General features: G+C 38.6%; 3 protein-coding genes across 3 annotated transcripts; 2 read left to right on the top strand and 1 right to left on the bottom strand.

Moving 5' to 3' along the window:
* Window positions 1-409: 409 nt before the first annotated feature.
* Window positions 410-4,232, bottom strand: LOC108276553 (caspase-3). The gene is made up of 4 exons (XM_017488315.3): window positions 3,861-4,232; window positions 2,498-2,661; window positions 2,211-2,340; window positions 410-1,971 (listed from the first exon to the last, which is right to left on the bottom strand). The coding sequence occupies exons 1-4, from the start codon at window positions 4,081-4,083 to the stop codon at window positions 1,685-1,687; spliced, it is 804 nt and encodes a 267-aa protein (XP_017343804.2). The 5' UTR covers window positions 4,084-4,232; the 3' UTR covers window positions 410-1,684.
* A 2,645-nt stretch (window positions 4,233-6,877) lies between these two features.
* On the top strand, window positions 6,878-14,897 carry dusp11 (dual specificity phosphatase 11 (RNA/RNP complex 1-interacting)). The gene is made up of 9 exons (XM_017489993.3): window positions 6,878-7,409; window positions 7,493-7,568; window positions 7,651-7,782; window positions 8,530-8,653; window positions 9,863-9,923; window positions 10,725-10,771; window positions 11,925-12,000; window positions 12,141-12,254; window positions 12,358-14,897. Exons 1-9 carry the CDS (start codon window positions 7,375-7,377, stop codon window positions 12,674-12,676), a joined length of 984 nt encoding a protein of 327 aa, XP_017345482.1. The 5' UTR covers window positions 6,878-7,374; the 3' UTR covers window positions 12,677-14,897.
* Window positions 14,898-16,175: 1,278 nt separating this feature from the next.
* On the top strand, window positions 16,176-24,006 carry ess2 (ess-2 splicing factor homolog). The gene is made up of 10 exons (XM_017488867.3): window positions 16,176-16,627; window positions 19,294-19,462; window positions 19,691-19,786; window positions 20,928-21,097; window positions 21,196-21,313; window positions 21,535-21,665; window positions 21,858-21,960; window positions 22,046-22,155; window positions 22,272-22,387; window positions 22,909-24,006. The coding sequence occupies exons 1-10, from the start codon at window positions 16,514-16,516 to the stop codon at window positions 23,186-23,188; spliced, it is 1,407 nt and encodes a 468-aa protein (XP_017344356.1). The 5' UTR covers window positions 16,176-16,513; the 3' UTR covers window positions 23,189-24,006.
* Window positions 24,007-24,265: the final 259 nt, after the last annotated feature.

Here is a 24,265-nt window from a genome sequence, read left to right on the forward strand (position 1 = left end):
CTTATCCATCCATAAAAAATTTTCCAAAAAAAAAAATCTGAAACGCTGATGATGTCTTAGACCATATTTATGCAGATATATATATAATATATAGATATATACATATTTAAAATATAGATGTATAGACGCCATGTATGTTTACAAAAAAATGGCAATCATGTAGAGGATTTTTGTAAATAAAATTGCTTTTTGCTAAAAAATAATTAATTTCCCCTATGTATGTAGACTTTTGGGACACCATGTAGTTTTAATGACCAGCAGGTGTTCGTGTGTCATCCAGGTCACGGCACCAAGTTGTGAGAAATTTGGAAAACAGGTATGCCTGGATTCCAGACAAAAAATATATTGAATGTCCATAAAAAATTAATACAACATGATAGCTGTAAAAAAATAAAACCAGAAAGAGTCATTTGAAGTAACATTGTTTTATTTTTGTAATAATGACAAACTTGTTCTACAATTTCTATCTTTTTGCATGCCCACTTAACAAAACTTCAATTGATCTGACATAAAAATAAAAAAAAAATCTTTGGAGTGATTTCATTAACCTAATGCAAGCTCCAGCTCACACTGTAACAAGAACAACTAGCAACACTTAGATATACTTAGTTTGTGAATAACTTGGTAATTACCTTTTTAATAAGTCATTAATGTGTGTGTTTGTTAACATATATGAATTTTAAAATCTTATTTGCAATTGCATGTGTCCTGAACCTGATCCATGCCCCTTGAGTCAGTAAATCCTTTCAGTCATGAGTAGGATTTGCTTCTCTTTTGCTCATGAACAAAATTCACTTGTCTTATAGCCAGTTGAGCAAGTTCAATGAGTATGGAACTCAAATTCATTCAACCTAAGATGGACATTTTCTGTGAATGCCATAGCAATGCTAAGCTGAGTGTGAAAAAGAAATTCTAAACATGGATGTACACGTACATTACAAAACAACAACAATAATTAGCTATTTTAACATTGTTTAAATCGGTGGTTGTATATGTCAGATGGCAGCAGGATCAGTCTTCACATTTGGGCAGACTATTCAACTGAACGAATCAGTGAAGGACTCAATCGGTGAATGGACTCAAATTATTCAAATCATTGTAAAGACTCTACGTTTTTAGCTCTGATAACAGTAGGCGTTTTAGGGTACAAGATTGAACCACTTAGCTAGCTAGCTAATGTCAGCACTCATTGCCTGTACCAGCAGTTGACAATTTAAAATGAACATGTCTATGAATGGGAAGGTAAGATGAGGTAAACCAATGTCTTTTGTAATGTAGATATGAATGAGCTACTCAGATTAACAGTGACAATTTTTTCTATTAACAAAATATGACTTCACATCCATAACAATGCATAACAACAATTTTCTTAAGGAAGGTTTGGACTGAACTGTACTAAGTTCATTCAAGTATCATATGTATAACATTTTCTGTAAAATGTACAGCATTTCTTAAATATGTGCAAACACACTGTCTGACCAATGCTATGCTCATGCAGGCAATAAGCCACAAATCTATATGCCCTCTAATATTGCATCTATAACCCTATAATTCACCATACTGGTGTTCCTGTAGTCACAGTAACCAACATAAAATTACATTTTTCATCATTGTTCAGCACCAACATGAAATTTAATTTCCTCATAAAGATCTACTGAACAAAATGTTTAGCTCAAGTATAAGTTCAGCTGATAGAGTTTTTGCGAGTAGTGTGTGTGCCTTGGAGCAGCTCTGTGGCTGAAACTGTGAGCGTGTTGGTGAATGGATAACAGTCAGAAGTAAGGCGGCTGATGAAACACGGCATCTCCTTTTTGCCCTTGAGCTCATTTCCTCTCGCCTCAAACTTAAAGGCTACACGCCGATTCAGCCGAGTCAGAAATTGTGTGATCTCCCACCCCTCACACTCCTCCACCAGATCACAGAACGTCTGTATAAACACCGAGCCGCTCGGGTGCATGAAGGCACTGTAACCTGCACACACACGCATCAAAACACAGAATTTCAACATGTCATTATTTTACTGGTTAAGATTTTCTTTTGGCAAGCATGGCTGTCAGTCTCACATTAAATAAATCAAACCCATTTGATCTTCTTTCTCCGATTAAGTCAGCTACTTATGAAATAGCTACAAATTGATTAACATTGTGATGCTAGTAATAAATTAATTTTATTTTTTAAATTAATGGAAAACCCAACAAATAATAAAATACCTGGAACTGTAGCATAAGCAACAACTGTGTCACATGGGATTGACTGATATTCACACTGATATTCACACTGTCCACAGTCTTCTGATGTGTCTGTCTCAACACCATCATCCAGCTCGCTGCCCCGACAAGCCTGCACACACACGTACACAGATGAAATAGACACACAGTACACTGGAGCAATGATGACACACGCCATGATAATGCTAATAATAATGCATGTCATTTGTATAATATAAACACACACATACATGCATACACAAGTAAACATGGAGTGTGTTGAGTCTGACCTGGACCAGGAACAGTTTGTTTTTGGCAGCCATGTTTGGTCCTCCAAATTGTGAGTATATTTGTGCAAGTTTTACAGGGCGTCCATCTGATCCAAATATCACTCCGTTGTCTCCATGACTCGATAACACACCCACAAAACAGCTGTGCACTGACTGCTCACTCTCTGCAACATTATTATTATTATTATTATTATTATTATTATTATTATTATTATTATTATTATTGTCATTGTTATTGTTATTATTGTTGTTGTTGTTGTTGTTTCATATGAATATCTGAACTGCCTTAAAGTTCAAAGTTAGTAAATCAGGTTACGCTGCTCCTTGCACAAACAGACACTTCAGCTCCTATAAATCAATTACACATAACTGAACACACACTATTAAACACACCCTACACATTACGTAACAGACAAAGGGAAACCACAAGACTTTATAAAAACAAGAGACTTAAAACAGGGATCATGTGATGGCTTTATACTCAGCACGTCCTTCTTTTACTGATGAAATCATTAGAGATAATTATATTTTATCAATGAACGTTTTATTGCAAATTACTATACAAGATATTAAACAGTATATATAAATCAATTTATTTAAGCCAAATACACTTAAATATAACAAAAATTCATTTTAAATTACAACAGTTTGAGTTAAATTTTTGTTATACTTAAGTGTATTTGACTTAAAGAAATTGATTTATCAGCTTAAAAAATTTTGAGGTAATTAGTTTCCTCAATTTTTTTTTAATTAAATGAACTTATCCGGTTTTACAGTATATATATATATATATATATATATATATATATATATATATATATATATATATATATATATATATATATATATATACACACACACACACACAGTGGGGGAACATAAGTGTTCAACTTATGAGCGTCAACATTTTTTTCAGTAAATATATTTCCGATGAAGCTATTCACATGAGGTTTTCACCAGACTTTGGTTTTAACTCAGCAAATCCGGACATATAAAGAAATCCAAACATTAAGGTCCATAAATGAAGTTATGTGTAATAAAGCGGAATGACACAGGAAAAAAGTATTGAACACGCTAACTGAAATGTATTTAATACTTAGTGGAGAAGCCTTTGTTTGTAATGACAGCTTCAAGACACTTCCATATGAAAACATTAATCGGCCGCAGTATTCAGGTGTGATTTTGGTCCATTCTTCTAAACATATTGTCTTTAAATCTTGTTCAATTGGATTCAAGTCAGGTGATTGACTGGGCCATCCGAACACCTTGATCTCTCTCTCTCTCTCTCTCTCTCTCTCTCTCTTTTATTTTGTTGAATGTTTTATGAACTCTTTAAATTAATAATAAATGCTCAAATGTGTACCTGCTTTAAATGCCTCGATGATCTCATCCGCGTCCGGGTCCATCAGGATTTTCACGAGGAAGCCCCTGCGGCTCAGAGCCGCGTGCAGGCGCTTCGTGTCCCTTTTTGTCCCGGGTCGCTTTTCGAGTTCTGCACGTGCGCTGAACTTCTCCACCGACACGATGAGCGCCCGGTTGTGACGAGCGGTGCTCTTACTGCTCTTACTGAGAATGGGAACCGACATTTCTCTCTAAAGAGCTAGGGTTTAAATCGGCAAATGCAGCCTAAATAAACTCAAATTAATTAAGGCTGAAGAACACCAACGTCTGTACAGAGCAGGTGTGTGTGTGTGTGTGTGTGTGCGTGCGTGCGTGTGTGTGTGTGTTCTGCTCTCAGATTTGTACATTACCTGAATCTCATAAATGAGGAATGGAAGAGACATATTTGCATATCCTATTTGCCCCGCCCTTTGTCCAGGTGAGAAAAGTACATTTTGTGTAATGATTAGCTTTATGCATTTTATGTCTGAAGTCATAAAGAAATTCTGCTTTGATCTTTGATTAAAACCTGAATTTTTATATCTTTTTCTCATACTTTTAAACTTATTTAGCCATACTATACTATAGGCTTTAATCAAATGTAGATTTTCTTACAACCCCATTTCTGCTCCTCAGGTACCACACTAAGGCTACAAGTAGAAATTTATCACTATGAAACATTTTTCCCTTTCATTCATAAAGGAATTGTACCAACATAAAAGGACGTTTAGAAAATCTGATCATGTCTTAGATCATCTTTATGCAGATATATGTAGAATATATAGATATATACATACATAAAATAAAGATATATAGACTCCATGTGTGTTTCCAAAGAAATGGCAATCATGTAGAGGAGTTTTGTAAATAAAGTTACATTTTGCTAAAAATAGTTCATTTCCCCTATGTATGGAGACTTTTGGGACACCCTGTAGTATTACTGACCAGCAGGATTTAGTGTGTCATTTTGCTTGTATTCTCTCATTTATAAGTCTCTTTGGATAAAAGCGTCTGCTAAATGAATAAATGTAAATGTAAAAAAAAATTTTTAATTTAACTTAGAGCAGTACTAAAACTGTAAGTTTTGTGGTTCCTACACAAATAATTATCACAAGTCATTTCTTTCATTTCCAGTTTCTCATTCATTCATTTAGCTTATTTTCTGGCATTTTCCCTTGATGTATAGTGTATATTTTCCACTGGATGGATTGATTGATGGATGCATGTATAGATAGATAGATAGACAGACAGATAGATAGACAGATAGATAGATGAGTACTTTATTGGTCCCTACTAGAATTGTTTTGTCACAGCAGCAGACAATTACAGACATAAGACAAGACATTGCAGACAGCAAATACTAATATGACACACTATAACACTATAAGTGACCTTTGTGCTCATCCTCAATCAAAGTGAAAGAACATTGCACCAACTTTTATAGCCACGTCCGGCTTTAGCTTATGCTCTGTCACACCGTTTATCAGAAACTGACACATGCTTTTTTTTTTTACTGCACACAGAGTCAACTGTGTTAATCATCATATTACCTAATCACCTTATCACAGCCAGACACAAAGACACCAGGAAATTTAACTCCTGGTGTCCTGACAATAATCGTTCTTTACTTAAATATTAATGGGCTGTTTCCTTTTGGGGGGGTTAGAGGCTAGCACGCCTGTGCTGCACCTATGGCGTTGGGGGTTCGAATCCCACCTCCGCACTATGTGCACAGAGCTGGCATGTTCTCCCCGTGCTTTGGGGCTTGGCATTTCCGAATTGTCCGTAGTGTGCGAAAGTTTGTATGATTGTGCCCTGCAATGGGTTGGCACCCCGTCTACAGTGTCCCCCACCTTGTGCCCCGAGTCCCCTGGGATAGGCTCCAGGTGACCCTTTGTAGAATAAGCTGTATGGAAAATGGATGGAGTTTCATTTTGTCCAAGTGCTGTTTATGTTTAATTATTCCACAGTGCTGCTGAATTCTAAAATCTGATTGGTCAGAAGGTGTTGATTAATTTTCTATAACAGTAACTCTTACGATAGTTATAGTGACCTCCACTAATATTAGCACCCTTGGAAAATATCAGCAAAGAAGTCTTTAATTGTTTAACCTTTTGTTTTTTTGTTTGAAAAAAATCACAAAAATACTCCGCTCTCATGGATATGGATATTTACCAAGGGTAAATATATATATATATATATATATATATATATATATATATATATATATATATATATATATGTGTGTGTGTGTGTGTGTGTGTGTGTGTGTGTGTGTGTGTGTGTGTGTGTGTGTGTATTATTGGCAGATTCTTCGGTGCATCTCTAATTGGCACATCGGGTCTGTTGAGACAGGTTTAGGTTAGGAGCATTTTTCCTGGCCTGTTAAGTGAAAGTCAAAATTTATGTGGTTAATCCTTTGTATTGGACAAAAAAAGTAAGCCATGCTTCTTTCGAATATGATGTAAACATTTTCCTTCGCATATCAACACAGGATTTCAGAAATGACCACTTTATCCGGAAAAGCGACACTACGTTTACATGGATAGCAATAATCTAATTACTGACCTTATTGAATAAGACAGTATTGTGATTAAGGTGTTTAAATGAGTTACTTTCAGAATATTCCTTCCATGTTCCCATTTTACATGTTATAGAACATAGATCGATTAATGGCACACGTCATTACGTCCCCACGCCGCGCTGTCCAGAACGATCCCTCCAGAATTTCACGTATCAACATACAGTTGACAATACTCCACACAATATTCTAAGACAATACTCCACATGTCTTAATTCGATTAGTGTTTACTTCCAGTATGACTGTAGTCGGATTCAGGTAACCAGAAACCGGAGTTTACGTGGTAGTTTCGTTATCAGAGTATTGTCTTAATCGGGTTAATATCGGAATATTGTTGTACTGATTGTCAGGATCCAACCGACAGGCGGCGCCAGAGCACTGAACGAATGACGTCACGGTGTTACGTATGTCTGTAGGTTCCGGCTGCGACGTTACGCTAGCTTTTTAGCTAATACAGTGTTTCACCGTATGTTTATATCACATTACATTGATTTAATTTGAGTATTACATGAACGCTTTGTGTCTTTGGGTTAGGAACTAAAATAAAAATATTAGTAATACTTATTTGTTTGTGGTAAAACTGTAACGCTATATAGTTATATTAAAATCTAGCTAGCTACGACTTGCGTTTTGCTCTGCGCATGCGTACCATTTGGGCGCATGCGTGCACCGGCTGGATCATGGCGTTATGTTCCAGGCAGCTGGATTGTTTACTTTAAGTGTACTTTTCTGCTAGCTAGTTTAGGTAGATCATTATTTTAGGTGAATTAACGAGCCGGGGTGATTTTATAACGTTTTAATCTCATATGTTTATTGGAAAAAGAAACTTAAACGTTAATAGTTTCGCTTTTGTTTCACCGTCTCATTGATTAGCTCTAGTATTTTACATGCGATTTTGTAAAATATAGGGAAGAATATGGGTCCAAAAAAGAAAAATGGCATCCCTGACAGGTACGTTATCATGTCACCTATTGCACCTTCCAGTGACGAACTGTTAAATATTCCTGGTCGTATAAACCAGTGTATATCCACAGATGGACTGATTATAAGGCAGTGGGCAAACGGATCCCTGGCACGCGCTTCGTCGCATTTAAAGTACCCTTAAAACAGGTAACAGACCTGCTCACACAGACCTGCACTCATCTCACACTCGTTTTGTGCTGACCTAGTGCCCCTCATTTCTCTCTTCCAGGCTTTGAGAAGGCATCTGAGCGAATCAGAAGTGTTTGGACCTTTTGAGCTGATGGATGTGTTGAAGAAGGAGGGTGAAGAACTTGGCCTCATCATTGATCTCACCTTCACCACGCGCTACTACCAACCCCAGGTGACCGACACCACGTCCACAACTGCACGAGCAGAAGCGGACTGTTCCTGGGTTCATTCTTTGTATCAGGATTATTGAATTTGTCATTTAGGGATAGTTTGTAATTGGATACGATCCCAGAATTGTTATGTACTATGTGCTGAGCGAGAAAGTGGTTCATCTTCAAGGTGTGCGGTACTACCGTTTTTAATTCTGCTAAATCTTTTTGACTATCTTGTTAGATGTGTATGTCGGACAGTGTCAGAAAACTCATAAGCAAGCCTGAGTGACAAAAACCGGTTTGAGGACGCAGGTCAATCTGATAAGAATGTTTGTCGTTAAAATGAACTCTACAAGCCTCCATTTAAGTTAATATAAAACATTAGCCAGGTAACATTTTACACATTCATACACTTCTCCCTGGCATGCTTGGAATGAAACATCGGATTGTTCCACTCAGACAGTGGAGGAAAGATAATGAGCTAATGAGTGTTGCATATTTGATGACAAGATACTACTATATTATTACAATGCAAACAAGATTTGTTAAAGGATAACACTGAGCTTTCAGTGGTGTATCACCATGTTCTCTTATTTACACAGCTTTAAAATTCCTGTAGCAGATGCCACCTAAGAATACCGAACTTTATAAGGCTCTATAAAGTAATACAAGTGAAACAACTGTAAATCTAAATATCACAGTATAGTCACATGAATTCTCATCACTGCTGTTTTGAATTTGTGTGTGTGTGTGTGTGTGTGTGGCAGGATTTACCAGACACACTGCACTACCTGAAGATATTTACAGCAGGACACGAGGTGCCAAGTGACTCCACCATCCTGAGTTTTAAAAAGGCAGTGAGAAGATTTCTGCATGATAATCAGAACAATGGTACATCCAAATAATAATAATAATAATAATAATAATAATAATAATAATAATAAAAGGTTCATCAGTGGCTGGGATTTAAACATACAAACCACAACGTTTCGGTCACTAGCACAGAGCTATTCTTTAGAATACTGTGATTGGTCACTCGCATCATTCACACAAGCACATTTATGCCGATAATTCCCTCTGAACATTACCAATAGTTACATCTTCCCTGTTGAAACTCCTCCTACTTTCACGGGAAGTGGTGTCTGAAAAGAAAGAAAAACACACACTCATCCGGGACACAGAAAGTCCTGGGTTCAGATTCATTTCTGTAGCGAGTCGTGTTCAGTAGAGAAGAGCTATCGGAGACGTTTCTCTATGTCACTTACGTATACATTATAATCCAATTGTCGCAAAAAATAAAATTTTGTTAATAATTCCGCCAACTGGTAAATGGAAAAATTCTGGGCCTTACATGAGTCACTCAGTGATAAAAAAATTTTTTAGTAGTGTTTCTGCTAAAAATGAAGCAGTTACATATATTTCTCGCAGTACACTGGCTTTCCGTTCCGAATGGAAATTGACTTATCAATCAATACAAACAAATGAATTATTTTATCACTGCAAGTCTGTTATGAGATTAGTCAGGACACTGTTGGGTTTCTGTGCGTAGAGTGTCATGACTCTGTGTTTAGTTGCTGGTGAGCAAGGCGATGGGAAAGGGAGAGGGGTGTGAGCCTGCTGCAGGGCAAACAATTCACACCTCTCCATAATAACATTGGTACAAACATAAAACAGACAGCACAACTACTGAAGGTTTTATTTTTAAATGGCAAAACACTGTGCACAACTGCCACAATAAAATTATAATATTTAATCCTAGTAGACTAGGTTAAAAAAAAAAAAAAGAAATGAAAAAACTGAATTCTTAAAGCCCAGAGTGTCTACTTTCATATGAGCTGTGTTAATCACTGCTCTGGAGTGTGACATCACAAATAAATAAAGCTGAACACGGGCACCCCCAAAACAGGTGGCAACTCAATTTTTTGGCCGCAGGTTAAAAATGTTTATATTAATTCAAAAAAAGGTTTAACTATCTTTTATAGATTATAGTGTGACTGAATCATGTTGTTTTTAATTTTCAATTTTAACCAAACTATGGAAATTACAGGGTTATAAATGATGTATGATGTGTCCTTATTAGCGATGTTATTGTGTTCACAGATAAGCTGATTGGTGTGCACTGCACCCACGGCCTAAACCGATCCGGATACCTCGTGTGCAGGTACGTGTGTGTATTTATGTGTCGTTATGCATGCAGACGAGGTTTATACCCCGCAGTAGTCATGTGACGATGATCAGTTGCAGTATATAAGAGAAAACTGACAAAGTGTCTTGAGTGTTACCGTAACGAGGAGCAGAATCTCCTTGGCCACGTTTATATTTTAATACTGAGACGTTTCAGTGGCATTATCTCGCTTATACCAATGTTACTTACCCATGTTGAGCACATGGAGGGTTTGTATATCATGCTTACCCATAACTTAATGATATGAAAATGAATCTACCAGTTGTCTGAAAGACCAGAATGTACCCAATAGCCACCAGACTGAGTGTGAAGGCAGACATGTGCTGCTTCTCAGATATGTTGCAGCTGCTGAATCTTTTTCCAACTGCTGAAAGACCGCTGTCTTTTGGTTGAACGTTAAGGATCGTGTTTCTTTTCCCAAGGAGACCTCATACCATTCACCAGACAGGTTTAAAACAAAAAGCAACAGACAAAACTATACATTTGCAGATTAAAAAGTAGTTTTATATGGAAAGGTGGTGGTGGTAGCTCAGTGGTTAAGACATTGGACATCTGATTCAAATCCCAGCATCACCAAGCTGCCACCAATGGGCCCTTAAGCAAGGCCCTTAACCCTCAACTGCTCAGTTGTATAAATATTAGATAAATGTCACTCTGGATCTGCCAAATGCCGTAAATGTAAAAAGATGCTTTGCTTACACAGTGCCGTGTTTGTTTATTAGGAACAGGTATGAGCTCAATACTTCTGTGTGTGTGCGTGTGTGTTTCTGATTGTAGATACATGATCGATGTAGACGGTGTTGAACCTCATGATGCCATCGACTGTAAGTAATTACTGTCTTTAAAGAATTTTATCAGCTAACTTTAACAAATAAGCGAGTGCGATCTAGTGGTAGAGCAGCAACACAAACTCCTAACAGTCCATTCTAACATTTTTAAATACTAGATAAAACATTTTCATTCAGCATGTACTGTATAAGCATCTTGTTGGCTTTGCTTACTTAATGTTATTTAGTCAGTGTTATTGCTTCTTGGATAAGTTAATGCTACATTGAAACTATTTTTAGTTCCATTTCACATTTGGCAAGTTTAGCATTCCTTTGGTTCTTGAAGAAAAAGATTCTGCAGAAGAAAAACTTTACTACAATTAAGAGGTCGACCGTTTAATCACCACCAAGAACCGGTTGCTATCGGTTATCGGCAAAAATCCACACCGATAGTTTTCCCGGTTGCGTCCGTTGCGGGAGTGGCTGAGAAGGGTCCACTGTCATTATACAGTATGAGAGTGGCCTCTAGAGGCGAAATATAACTAAATTGCTGACAAATTTAGTTGTTATTTGAAGTGTTTTTTGTTTTAAGTGTTTTGGGTGTCTATTGTTATTTGGAGTGCTACTTTTTGATTCTGCTTGAATGTATATCTTTTAGTAACTTTAATATATATATATATATACACACACACACACACACACACACACACACACACACACACACATATATATATATATATGTGTGTGTATATGTATATATAAATTTATTTTTCTTTTTTAAGTACAGTACATTTTCATAGTACAGTCAGTACTTTGAGTGTTTTGTTTTCATTCAGTATCAATTTTAAAAACTATCAGTTGATTAATCAGTTATCGGCAGGTGCTGCCCAACTTAGTTATCGGTAAAATCCACTATCGGTCGACCGCTACTATGCACTTTACTTTTTTTCTCTCTTTACTTTACTTTAACATGTTATCTATTTAAAATTCTGTAAGCTAGCTGTGACAAAATACGACTATGTGCTTATCGAGTTATTTATTTAATTATTCCATTTAATAAGGCTATATTGATAATGCATATGTTTGTTTAGGGGTTAGTTGATGACTAATGTTTATCTTTTTTTTTTTTTGCCAAAATTTGCCTACTGTTATTGTTTGCTTTTAACTTTTATTATTTAAAACCTATTCAATTCTATCCACTTTTTCTCAGTGTTCAACAAGTCACGTGGTCACTCTATCGAGAGACAGAATTACCTGAAGGATCTAAAATCGGGACCAAAACGCAGGTATTGGGATATTTAAAAAATTTTATACAGGTTTATTTAGAACATGTACATTTTACAAACTTTTTATTTATTTATTTAATCACACTAGAGTACAATACTGTGGTATATTGATTTATACTGTAATAAACTTGGTTCTGTAGTAATGATGGAATGGACGAACCAGAGCAGGAACCTGTCCGGGGCGGAGCCACAAACAGAAAGCATGATTCGATGACTTCTTTCTGGAGGAGAGACGATCATCAGGATCACTTTGAGTATGTGTGCTCTTTCATACTCATTAAAAATCCAAAAAAAAGGTCATGTGACCTTTTGATGGCTTCACTTTGACTGTTTAAACAGTGCATTTCTCCTCACCAGACCTTTCAACCAGAGCTGGCGAAACAACCAAAAGAGACCCTGTCCACCTCCTCTATTTCACACACACCCTCACAGGGATCCTCCTCCTTTACTATTTACACCTCCTTTCAGGGGCCCACCTCCTCTCCTGCCCACACCACCTCCTCTCCTGCCCACACCACCTCCTCTGGATGCATGGTCTGCTTTTAGACAGGGCCGTTATCCCGCACCTCCTCCAGACCCCGCCTTCATGCCTCGCTACACCTTTGGAGAACAGCCTCAACACACACATCGAAAAAAACGCAGAAGTGCTCATAAATACAGCACGAATTCTCCATAATCGCACTGACTGTTAACACTGCGTTCTCTACAGCGTTAACAGTGTTCACACTATCAGAGGGGTTACAGATTAGTATCATTTTATTGATCTTTATCATTTTAGCTTTAAAATTTATTTAACAGGTAGGAAAACTATACAATTGTTTTATTGAAATTTTTAAAACTCAGTATGGAGGAGCAGACTGTTACTCTTGGACAGATCTCTTAAATCATCTTTCTGTAGTGCACTAGCCTGTCTGCTTGAGTAATCTTATCCATGCTCTGCTAGAACCTCCAAGAAATGAGGTGTGGAGTTATATTTTTTTGCTGCTCTCGACCTTATTTACACATTGAAGGGATGAAGCCAGAGAGCTAGAGGCTGCTGTGTTGGGCGTGGCCATGGGCTTCGTCCTGATATTACCCTTAAAAAAGAAATAAAAAGAACACTTGAGAACTCCACCCAGGTTCGTGTAGTTTAGGTAATGTAGGTAAAGTGTACCTAATGTAAGGAGAGTCTGTTCATGCAATTTCACCTTATTAAATACTTTTAAATTCAATACTGCACTGTGATAATGCCTAGGTAACAAGCTAGCAGCCCCTTACAATAATGTATTAAATATACTCACTGTTCACTTTAATAGGAACACCTTTACACCGGCACATTCATGCCATTTTCTAATCGGCCAACTAATCTTCAACTGTACAGTTTGGGTGAGCCTGTACCCATGATGGCCTTATATACCTATTTTTCGCTCTCAGGAGTGGAACGTAATGTGATCATCTGCTGCTATAGCTCATCCACCTCAAGGTTTCATGTTTTGTGCATGTTGAGATGCTTTTCTGCTCAGCGTGGTTGTATAGAGTGATTATTTGAGTTACTATAGACTTCCTGTCAAACCAGTCTGGTTATTCTCCACTGATCTCAATTATCAACAAGGCGTTTCAGCCTGCAGACCCTCCACACACAGGATGTTTTCTGTTTTTCGCACCATTCTGTGCAAACTCTAGAGACTGTCTAAGGAGACACTGAAATACTCAATCCAGCCCATTTGGCACCAATGACCATACCACGGTTAAAGTGACAGAGATGACACTTTTCCCCCCATTCTAATGTTTAAGGTGTACATTAACTGAAGCTCCTGACCTGCATTTCCACGATTTTATGCATTGTCCGGCTGACACATGATTGGCTGATTGGATAACTGCATGAATGAGCAAGTATACCCAGGTGTTAATATTAAAGTGACTTTCAAGTGTATTTCTAGCTGGTTAATGGGATATGGTTACTGGAGTAGTTAAACATGACAAACTAGCTAGAAATTTCTCTATTTATGTTTAACGACACCGATAACCATCAGTGTATTCCTAACTACCTAGCTATATTTAACGTCCTAATCACTGAGTAGCTAGTTTTTGTTAACATGCCTATAAATAAGCTAGCTAGTTTGCTTAGTGGCAAGTTAACACACTCTGGCTAGATGGTCAGAAAATGTGTATGTGTGGTTTAAAAGAGAGAAACTATTAAGCTCTTTATGTTTAACTACTGAAATGACCATCTCTACATTATTTTAAAGTGCTACTAGCAAACTGGTTACAGCTAGCTTGTCATAAGTTGCCTTAAATAAGCTAACTAGTGTTATGATGTGCTGCCATTAGAGTTTGTCAGCTAAACATAACTAGAAAGCTAGTTTGTTTAATGGCAGGTTAACATAATATACCTAGCTTTAGTAACCAGACAACAATTATAATGATAAATGGATGATTTTAAGGATGGAAAACTAACAGAAATATAAAACATTTTGAGAGAAAATTTTAAGGCAGCCATTTTTGGGCTATAAATTGGGTAGTTAATGAGGTGGCTGTTATTTACACAGAGTACATGTTTCTGCGCTACATGTCCATGTGCTAAACAATCAAGATAATCTTGCATAGTGTGTAATTTGAGACACAGCTCTTGTCTTAGAGAAGAACAATAGGTATAAGTTGCCTTCTGATACTGCCTTTATCTGTGTCATGTGACTGGTCATGTGGCAAATCAGTACCTCAGATGCTTTTATTAACTGTTGCTAAACTTTTATCTGAAGGACATCGTTAGATGTGCATTTTACTCAGCTTATTTTTCTATTTTTTGTTCACATTGAGTCACTTATTGTAGTGAATGTATTTATAACTGTCACAATGTGTCTGAGGGTTTCTGCTTCTGTTGTGAGACCATATTGATTAAAAGCTGGAAGCTTCTTGCACATCTGTTCAGATATTTGCTGGGCATCAGCACTCAGAGAGATTGTGTGTATGTGAAAGAGAGAGAGATTGAGATATGATACAATTACAGCTAAATAATGTGGCTGTTCCCCTATGATGTTTGGTCATATTCTCTTTCTTGACCATATTCTATTAGGCCAAAGTTAAATATTTACTGTTTTATCATGTACAAAGAGCTTTACAGTTTGTAATACTTACAGGATTTTTTAAATTATTATTTTGCTTTCAGGATCCATATCTGTGCAATTATTAAAACACAAGATGGACAGGTGTCCACATATAGCATTTCTATCACACATGCATGTATTTGTTGAACATCCCATTCCAGATTTAGTCCTTCTTTGCTGCTATAATAACCTCCACTCTTCTGGGAAGGCTTTCCACTAGATTTGTGCTCATTTAGCTACGACAGGACAGACGCCGATGCGTGGTGAGGAGGTCTGGGGTGCAGTCGGTGTTCCAGTTCATCCCAAAGGTGATCAGTGGGGTTGAGGTCAGGACTCTGTGCAAACCACTCAAGGTCTTCCATTCCAACCTTGGCAAGCCATGTCTTCATGGAATTTGTTTTGTGCACAGGTGCACTGTCATGCTGGAACAGGCTTGGGCCTCTTAGTTCCACTGAAGGGAAACTTTAATGCTACAGCATACAAAGACATTGCATACAATTGTGTGCTTCCAACTATGAGGCAACAGTTTAAGAAAGAACCACATATGGGTGTCCAAAAACCTTTGGCCTTATAGTGTTCATGCAACAACCATACATAACATGGCAGAACATAATAGACTTAATAGTGCACATCCCTGCTGGAAAAAAAAACTTCAAAATAATAGTAGAAACCATCACAGAAATTCTAATGGCTTCCACTACAAATACCACTAGAACCCATCAGCTATTAACCATTAAAACCTTTACCATTATTGGCCCTTAATGGTATCCACTAGACATAACATGCCACCAACAGAAGGCAACAGATTACCAATAGAGACCCACAGGGACCATTACAGTTTCCTTTAAAACCAATGCAATTCCCATTATAACCATTCAAATCATTACAAATGCTTTTTCTATTGTTTGTTTTTATAAGGGATATATAATGTACCATATATTATATGTACACATTTTACAATTGTGTGATGTACTATCTTGTCTACAACAGAACAGTTTTCACGAGTGAATGTATTCTTGGCTGCCATTGTTGTGATGTGAGGTGCTTCCAGTAGAGGGCAGTATAACCGCGGAACACCGGAAGTACTCGGGAAAACGGGGAGTCGAATCGGAAGTCGTTACGTTTTGCGTAACAGTAGTTTGTTTACTCTCGGTTGAGGCCAGTATTTTGTTTTTATTGTTTAGTCTTTTGTGGTTTGAGTTCAGGATCGGTCCCTGTGTTAAAATATAGCTTGTAGAACAGATAAGTATTTAAACGTTTGAGCTGTAAGTACAGATAAGTATTTAAACGTTTGAGCTTCCTAATCAGGATTCACGGATAGCTACACGACTAGCTTTAGCATTGGTACTCGGATACACACACACACACACACATATATATAAATTAATAAGCAGCTTGAAGGTTTATATATTGGTGTAAGTTGTGTGAGGATGGAGGAGACTGAGGTGTGTGTGAAGGCCGACAACGCTGTGGCTGTGAGGAAACCACAGGAGGAGCCGAGCAAGCCGAAGAAAAAGATCTTGGACGAAGATGAATATATTGAGGTGATTTTTACAGTCCACGCTGGTCTTCCTGTTTAGAAAAGCTGTTCAGCAAACATGACACGGTATAGGAGAGCGACTCGTGATTAAGTAATGGGCAAAATTGACGTTTTAACACAGGAGAAGTCAAAGACATCATTAACTTATCCAGGGCACTGGATAAGGCACTTCAAATCATTTTAAGTATTAGTTTCATCTTGTAGAACATAATAGAAAGTTGAAGCTTTGGCACATACCTAACGATGATTATGTTTTAGTGTCCAGAAGGTTGTGAGCAACGCCAGAGAGCTAGTGTTGGACTTCTGAACCGGAAATAATTAGCACTATTAGTTCTTATTTCTATTATTCTGGACACACACACATTATATATACACAGGTGCATCTCAAAAAATTTGAATATTGTGGAAAAGTTCGGGTTTTTTCCTGTAAATTAATTCAAAAAGTGGAGCTTTCATATATTCTAGATTCATTACACATAAAGTGAAATATTTCAAGCATTTTTTATTTTTTTATTTTTTTTTATTTTTTATTTTTTTTGCTTTAATCTTGAGGATTACAGCTTACAGAAGAAGATGAAGCCTTTGTCACATAGACATCACAGCCAGGAAGTTGGGGCCAGAGAACAGGGTCAGCCATGATACGGCACCCCTGGAGCAGAGAGGGTTAAGGGTCTAACAGAATCCAAGTTGCTTGAAGTCCAGTGTGAAGTTTCCAGTCAGTGATGATTTGGGGGGCCAGGTCATCTGCTGGTGTTGGTCCATTGTGTTTTCTCAAGTCTAGAGTCAATGCAGCGTCTACCAGGAGATTTTAGAGAACTTCATGCTTCCATTTGCTGGAGCTTTATGGAGATGCTGATTTCCTTTTCCAGCAGGACTTGACACCTGCCCACAGTGTCAAAACTAATAGTAACTGGTTTGCTGGCCGTGGTATTACTGTGCTTGATTGGCCAGACAACTCGCCTGATCCGAACCCCATAGAGAATCTTCAAGAGAGACCAGACCCGACAATACAGACGAGCTGAAGGCCGCTATCAAAGCGACCTGGGCTTCCAGAACACCTCAGCAGTGCCTCAGGCTGATTGCCTCCATGCTACGCCGCATTCATGCAGTAATTCATGCAAGAGGATTAAAGCCCTGACAGTATCGAGTACATAAATTAACATACTTTTCAGAAGGTCGACATTTCTGTATTATAGATTCTTTATTAGAATATTTTGGGATACTGGATTTTTGATTTCCATGAGCTGTAAGCTGTAATCATCAAGATAAAATAAAAAAAAAAGGCCTGAAATATTTCATTTTATGTGTAATGAATGTACAATATATGAAAGTTCCTCTTTTTTAATTAAATTATGGAAAAAATAATAATTTTACCGCTATCTTCAATTTTTTTTTGACATGCACCTGTAGATAAATAGATATTTATTCATTTTCAGTAGCAGCTTTATCCTAGTCAGATTTGTGGTGCATTCTGGGAACACTTGGTGAAGAACACACTCTGGATGTTACTCCAGTGCATGATCGCAGAGCATCATGTACACACACACGCACACTGACGCCTAGGGGCAATTTTAGGTTAGCTAACCCATCCACCAGCGTGTTTTTGTAAAGCATGAAAGCCCAAGCGGATATTAAAACTCACACATACAGTAACCCAAGTTTAATATTGTACCAGGGACTCTGGAGCTGTGAGGTGATAGATATCTGAAGTAAAATGTAGGGAGTGAGTACTGGAGTAAAAGGAAATAAAATTGCACTGTAGCGACACATTTTACTGTCTATGTGGTGAAAATAATCACTGCTTCCGCATTTCAGTATCAGCAGCTTCTGAATCCCTGAGGTGTGTGTATGTGTATATATTTATGTATATACGCTGACATTCAGGATTTACACCAGTCTAATGTTTCTGGAGAAACAGTGGAAACTCATCACTGTTTAATTACAGGAAGCACAGTCTTCTCAGAAATGTATTCCTTACTCCTCATTAAGATGTTACTTCACAAACCCAGGCTTAATCGGGAAACCTTTTGCAAGTAACGTTTATGTTTCGTGTCATTCCAACATGCTGCCTCCAAATTGTACTTTCCTGGGATTCACACAGACGAATCCTGTGACCCCAGGTCACGTGGTTTGAATTTCGATGTTAAATCCTTGAGCTTGTTTATGATGAGTATCATTTATCTCACAAAGATTTCCAACCTCGGCACAATGAACCAGTTGCTGCTTAATTTCTGAATCACTCCACTTTCCAGACAGCTCTTCTGTTTGTTTGTTTGTTTTCCTGTTGTCGTTCCGCTGTGCATCATTTTAAGTTAACGCAGACGCATTTGCAGGTTTGAAAACAGCTGTCTCCAAAAGTGTCAGCACGTCATATGTTAGTCCAGGGGTGTCCAGTCTTATCCGGAAAGTGCCGGTATGGGTGCAGGTTTTCATTCCAAACAAGCAGAATCCACAGTATCTATTGAAAGCCAAGATCAACTGATTAAACAGGTGGAATCAGGTGTGGCTCCTGCTTGGTTGGAATGAAAACCTGCACCCACACCGGCCCTTTACAGATAAGATTGGACGCCCCTGTGTTAGTCCGTCATCAAGATTGCTTTGTCTTTGTTGTTTGGTCTGTGATTCGGCTTCTGTACAAAACCATGTTAAACGCGTGATCCCCATGTGCAGAGTCTGGAGCAGATCGTTCAGAGGGACTTCTTCCCGGATGTCAGTAAGCTGCGAGCACAGATGGATTACCTGGAGGCTGAGGAGAACGGAGACCTGCAGAGAATGAGGGAGATCGCCATCAAATACGGCTCAGCCATGGCCAAATACACCCCACGCACTTACGTCCCCTGTGAGTTACATCAGAGTATTACTGCATCGTGAATTTTAAGAGCCAATTAATTAAGTCATTCATTATTCAAAATATATATATTTTTTTTAAAAACACACATTCGGTTAGCTTGGCTCAGTTATGGCAAACTGTATGTTGAAGTAATGACAGTTGTTTTAATAATGAAAGTGAATATTATATGTTGGTTGATGTTCAAAGCTTATAAAAGATTATTTTGTGTGTTTTCAGATGTGACACCATCATCATTTGAGACTCCTGATGGTCACGCCACTTCTCCATCTTCTTCACGCAGTAGATCCATTACAGGCAGAGACACAGGGCTTGGTATGACTCGACACCCCAGAATCGCTTTAAGCTGCATGTGTACTTGTAGCTTCTCCATGCCGCCGCATGCTTCTCTGCTACATTAGACAATATGGAAAAACTTGGCCAAATCAATTGGTCTTCTCTGCCACCGGGCAACAGACGTAAACTGAACCCTACAAACGTACACCGATCAGCCGTAACATTAAAACCACTGACAGGTGACGTGAATAACATTGATTATCTGCTTACAAAGTGAAGGGGTGGGATATACAGTATTAGGCAGCAGGTGAACAGTCAGTTCTTAAAGTTGATGTGTTGAAAGCAGGAAAAGTGGGCAAGCGTAAGGATCTGCGCGACTTTGACAAGGCCCCAATTGTGATGGCTAGAAGACTGGGTCGGAGCATCTCCAAAATGGCAGGTCTTGTGGGGTGTTCCCGGTATGCAGTGGTTAGTACCTAACAAAAGTGGAACAAGGAAGGATGTTGGAGCATTGGAAGAAGATAGCCTGGACTGTAGTGGATGTGCGTGGAGCATGTGCGTCGTTTACCTGGGGAAGAGATGGAACCAGGATGAACTATGGGAAGAAGGCCAGCTGGCAGAGGCAGTGTGATGCTCTGAGGAAAGTTCTCCTGGGAAACCTTGGGTCCTGGCATTCATGTGGATGTCATTGTGTTGCCTCCAAATTCCCCAGATCCCAATCCGATCGAGCGTCTGTGGGATGTGCCAGACAAACGAGTCCGATGCATGGAGGCCCCACCTCTTACAGCAACTAACAGGAATTAAAGGATCTGCTGGTAATGTCTTGGTGTCAGATATCGCAGCACACCTTCGGAGGTCTTGTGGAGTCCATGCCTCGACTGGTCGGAGCTGGTTTGGCAGCACAAGGGGGACCTACACAATATTACGCAGCTGGTTTTAATGTTCGGGCTGATCGGTGTATATGATTAATCTTAAAGTTGTGTACTGCACTATAAATGATGTGAAAGCTATTATTTCAAGCCACATATCATCTACTATACAGTATACGTGTTCTGACTGATCCGCATGTAAAGGACACTACTCACTCAGTCAATTTTCCAGACATTAGTGCGCTTTTAAATTGGTGCGCCGTGTTTCGTTGGTGCAGGACGGTGTCCCTCAATTCTGCTCTATTCCTCAGGAGGTAAAGATGGCGGGAAAGTGGAGAAGGAGCTGCCGTCTCTGGACCGTTTCTTGTCAAAGAACACGAGTGAGGATAATGCGTCATTTGAGCAGATCATGGCTTTGGCCCAGGATAAGGAGAAGCTGAAGAACTCCTGGCTGTACGAGGCTGAGAGCGAGTACAAAGAGGTAGTCAAGCACTGCCTTCATTTACTTCATGTGTGTTTGTGTGCGCGTTATCTGGATAGATGGTGTTTTATAAATAAAGTTATTATTGTGTGTTGCAGCGGCGAGAGCAAAATCTGGCTCTGCCATCATCCGAGACCCAGGCTCTGGAGTGTGTGAAGGCCGGAGTAGAGACGTGGGAGTACACGGCCAAAAACGCACTCATGTACTATCCTGAAGGCAAGAAGTGCATGCAACACACACACACGTGCTAACATATCCTTCATATGACTCACACATACTTTAATCAGTTTCTCTGTCCACTCTCTCACTTATACAATATTCCCTCAAGCTTCAGTTAAAGAATTAGGTGTATTTTGCGAATCTTTTCATCATCGCACAAGTTCTGTATGGGGTATATATTTACTTGATGTACATTTTGCTTGTCGATTCCCAAACAGGTGTGAAAGACGACACGATGTTTAAGAAGCCGAGAGAGGTTTTGTACCAAAACACACGCTTTGACGTGGACCCATTCTGTAAAGCTCTCAATAAATCACAGATCCAACAGGCTGCTGCTCTCAATGCACAGGTAGCTCCACCCACCTATCAGTAACCCTGCCCACTGTTACATATACTCATGCTTATCAGTAACTCTAAACACACACCACACCATACTCATACTGTTAAATGTAACTCTGCCCACTCGCTTACACCCACACTCAACGTTAAACTCCTGAGCAATCTCAAAGTGTGCAGATTTGTGTGTATGTGGTGTGTTCAGTTTAAATTAGGAAAGGTGGGACCGGATGGGAAAGAGCTGCTGCCACACGAGTCTCCTAAAGTCAACGGCTATGGCTTTGAAGGAGCGCCGTCGCCTGCACCAGGTAACTAACACGCTCACCTGCATCAGGTAATTAATGCTGTTATGGGAAATGTTGTTGATGTATTGTGTTTTGTTTGGTGTGGCAGGAGTGTGTGAGTCTCCCTTGATGACATGGGGAGAGATTGAAGACACGCCCTTCAGACTGGACGGCTCAGACACTCCGCTCATAGAGAGGAGCCACGGCCCAGCGTTTAAGGTGCTCGAGCAACACAAAATGATGTTATGTTGATTTGCAGCTGTAAGAGCACTAAGCAATATTTGTGTTTAAAACATTGCCATACTTACTCTTTGCGTGTCGCGGTATGTGTTTAGATTCCCGAGCCAGGACGCAGAGAGAGGCTCGGGCTAAAAATGGCCAACGAATTGGCAGCCAAGAACCGAGCAAAGAAACAGGAAGCTCTTCGTAAAGTCACGGAAAATCTCGCCAGGTATGACACGCATACAACACACACACACACACACACACACACACACACACACACACACATTTCCTCATATCCATCAGACCAAGAAATTACACCTCCATAATAAAATGGTATTTCTATAACAACTTTATAAGATCCCAAAGATAGAAATATATATCCAAATCAGAAATGCCACCAGTCTTACATATCTTGGCCTCTTGTAGTTATTCACCAGTGTTTGTGTATTTGCATATTGAATTGTGATTGGCTCTTATAGCTGATGATGCAATACTTGAATTTCTTCTAAAGCAATGTAATCATGAAAAACACATTTTATAAAATGTGATGAACTTTTTTGTGACCTCATGCCATATATCATATACTGACTGTTGAGGGTGTAGCATTGTGTGCTTCTAACTCACCACCTGTACCCTCTGCTGGATTACAAAGTTCTAACACTTCTGCTAATATGAGTAAAACTAATGCTCAAAGATCGTGACTCCTCCATGTGTGTGTGTTTTCATTTTTTTTTGTTTTTTTCTCAGTTTGACCCCAAAAGGTATGAGTCCCGCTGCTCTGTCTCCAGCTCTGCAGCGCCTTGTGAACCGTTCATCCAGGAAGTACACCGATAAAGCCCTACGTGCCAGCTATACCCCGTCACCCTCTCACAGAGCATCAGGCTCGAAAACTCCTCTCAGCCCTTCACACTCCTTACACACCCCCACACCAGGCAAAACCCGCACACCCGCCTCACATGACCCCGCCTCCATCACGGACAATCTGCTGCAGCTTCCAAAGAGGAGAACAGCGTCCGACTTCTTCTGAGGACACCACTGAGGACACAAAGGACATCAAACACACACAAACTTTCTCCTGCTTTGGATTTCTGGTCTTTGTTTGCAAAGATTTATAGCCTTTAAAACGTCCTGACTACTTCATCAGTTAAAGGTGTAATAATCATGACATTTTTTTGTACAATTTATCAACCGTACAAGTTTTATTTTTGATGTTTTTAAAGTGGTGGTTAACTAGGGGTGTAAATATGAATAGATTTTTGGAATGAGTTAGAACAATATTCGTGTAAGGTCTGCAGTCTTTTACGGATGGTGTAAATTCTCCCTGGCTCTTTTCAAACATAAACAGATTATTTTGTTGACTGTATACCACGTCTGTGTATTAGTGCGTTGTTTTGTTTTGGTTTTTTTTTTAATAATAAGAAATCCTACTAAATCAACTGTATTGAAATTTTTTTCATTTTAGTGATTGCAGTAATTCAAGGTTGTTTGATTTGAAACGTGTTGAAATTAGACGTCTAATGATGCACTAAATTCTCTCCTAATGAATGAACATGCTTTGATTGATGGGGAAGCAATTTCTGAGATTTGTTTATCCACTAGATAGTAAAGATTGGAATAGTATCGGAATAAGATTAATATGAAGAACAAAGTTGTCACAGAAAGTTGCAGTTGAATTGATTGGAACCAAAATGACAATTTTTCAAGTTTAATTGTAGTGTAATATGAGCTAAATTATGGGGAACTGTGGCATTTCTATTGACTCAAGTTGATTGTACTTGAATCATTGTGAGTTGTGTAATTAACCTCTTTATTAATTATTCACATACATTTGATCATTGGACTGTTCTTGGGTTTTTATGACATGGTTCTTCATGCATTATAATTGAGAGCCACAGATGAATGGCATGTGCAGCATCTTCAAAGGTATTTTATTTTTTTATTTTTTTATTTTTTACAATCACACGGGATCTGTGATACTGAAATTTTATCAGTTTTAACTTCTCCATTCTGTTTACTAAGAGTCAAACACTTTTAGAAACAGACAGATAACATAATTGAGTTAAAAAAGTGATCTGGGTTTAAACCCTGTGTATATTCATTTTGG

Source organism: Ictalurus punctatus, chromosome 16, assembly GCF_001660625.3.
Source record: "Ictalurus punctatus breed USDA103 chromosome 16, Coco_2.0, whole genome shotgun sequence".
NCBI classification, from domain to species: Eukaryota; Metazoa; Chordata; class Actinopteri; order Siluriformes; family Ictaluridae; genus Ictalurus; species Ictalurus punctatus.

Coding starts and splice junctions, on each gene's coding strand:
- dusp11 (XM_017489993.3), top strand. CDS start 7,375: ATGGGTCCAAAAAAGAAAAATGGCATCCCTGACAG. Junction 9,924..10,724: donor TCCGGATACCTCGTGTGCAG/GTACGTGTGTGT, acceptor TTCTGATTGTAG/ATACATGATCGATGTAGACG. Junction 10,772..11,924: donor ACCTCATGATGCCATCGACT/GTAAGTAATTAC, acceptor ACTTTTTCTCAG/TGTTCAACAAGTCACGTGGT.
- ess2 (XM_017488867.3), top strand. CDS start 16,514: ATGGAGGAGACTGAGGTGTGTGTGAAGGCCGACAACGCTGTGGCTGTG. Junction 22,156..22,271: donor GCCACGGCCCAGCGTTTAAG/GTGCTCGAGCAA, acceptor GTATGTGTTTAG/ATTCCCGAGCCAGGACGCAG. Junction 22,388..22,908: donor GTCACGGAAAATCTCGCCAG/GTATGACACGCA, acceptor TTTTTTTCTCAG/TTTGACCCCAAAAGGTATGA.
- LOC108276553 (XM_017488315.3), bottom strand. CDS start 4,083: ATGTCGGTTCCCATTCTCAGTAAGAGCAGTAAGAGCACCGCTCGTCAC. Junction 2,662..3,860: donor CATCGAGGCATTTAAAGCAG/GTACACATTTGA, acceptor ATAATGTTGCAG/AGAGTGAGCAGTCAGTGCAC. Junction 2,341..2,497: donor ACAAACTGTTCCTGGTCCAG/GTCAGACTCAAC, acceptor GTGTGTGTGCAG/GCTTGTCGGGGCAGCGAGCT.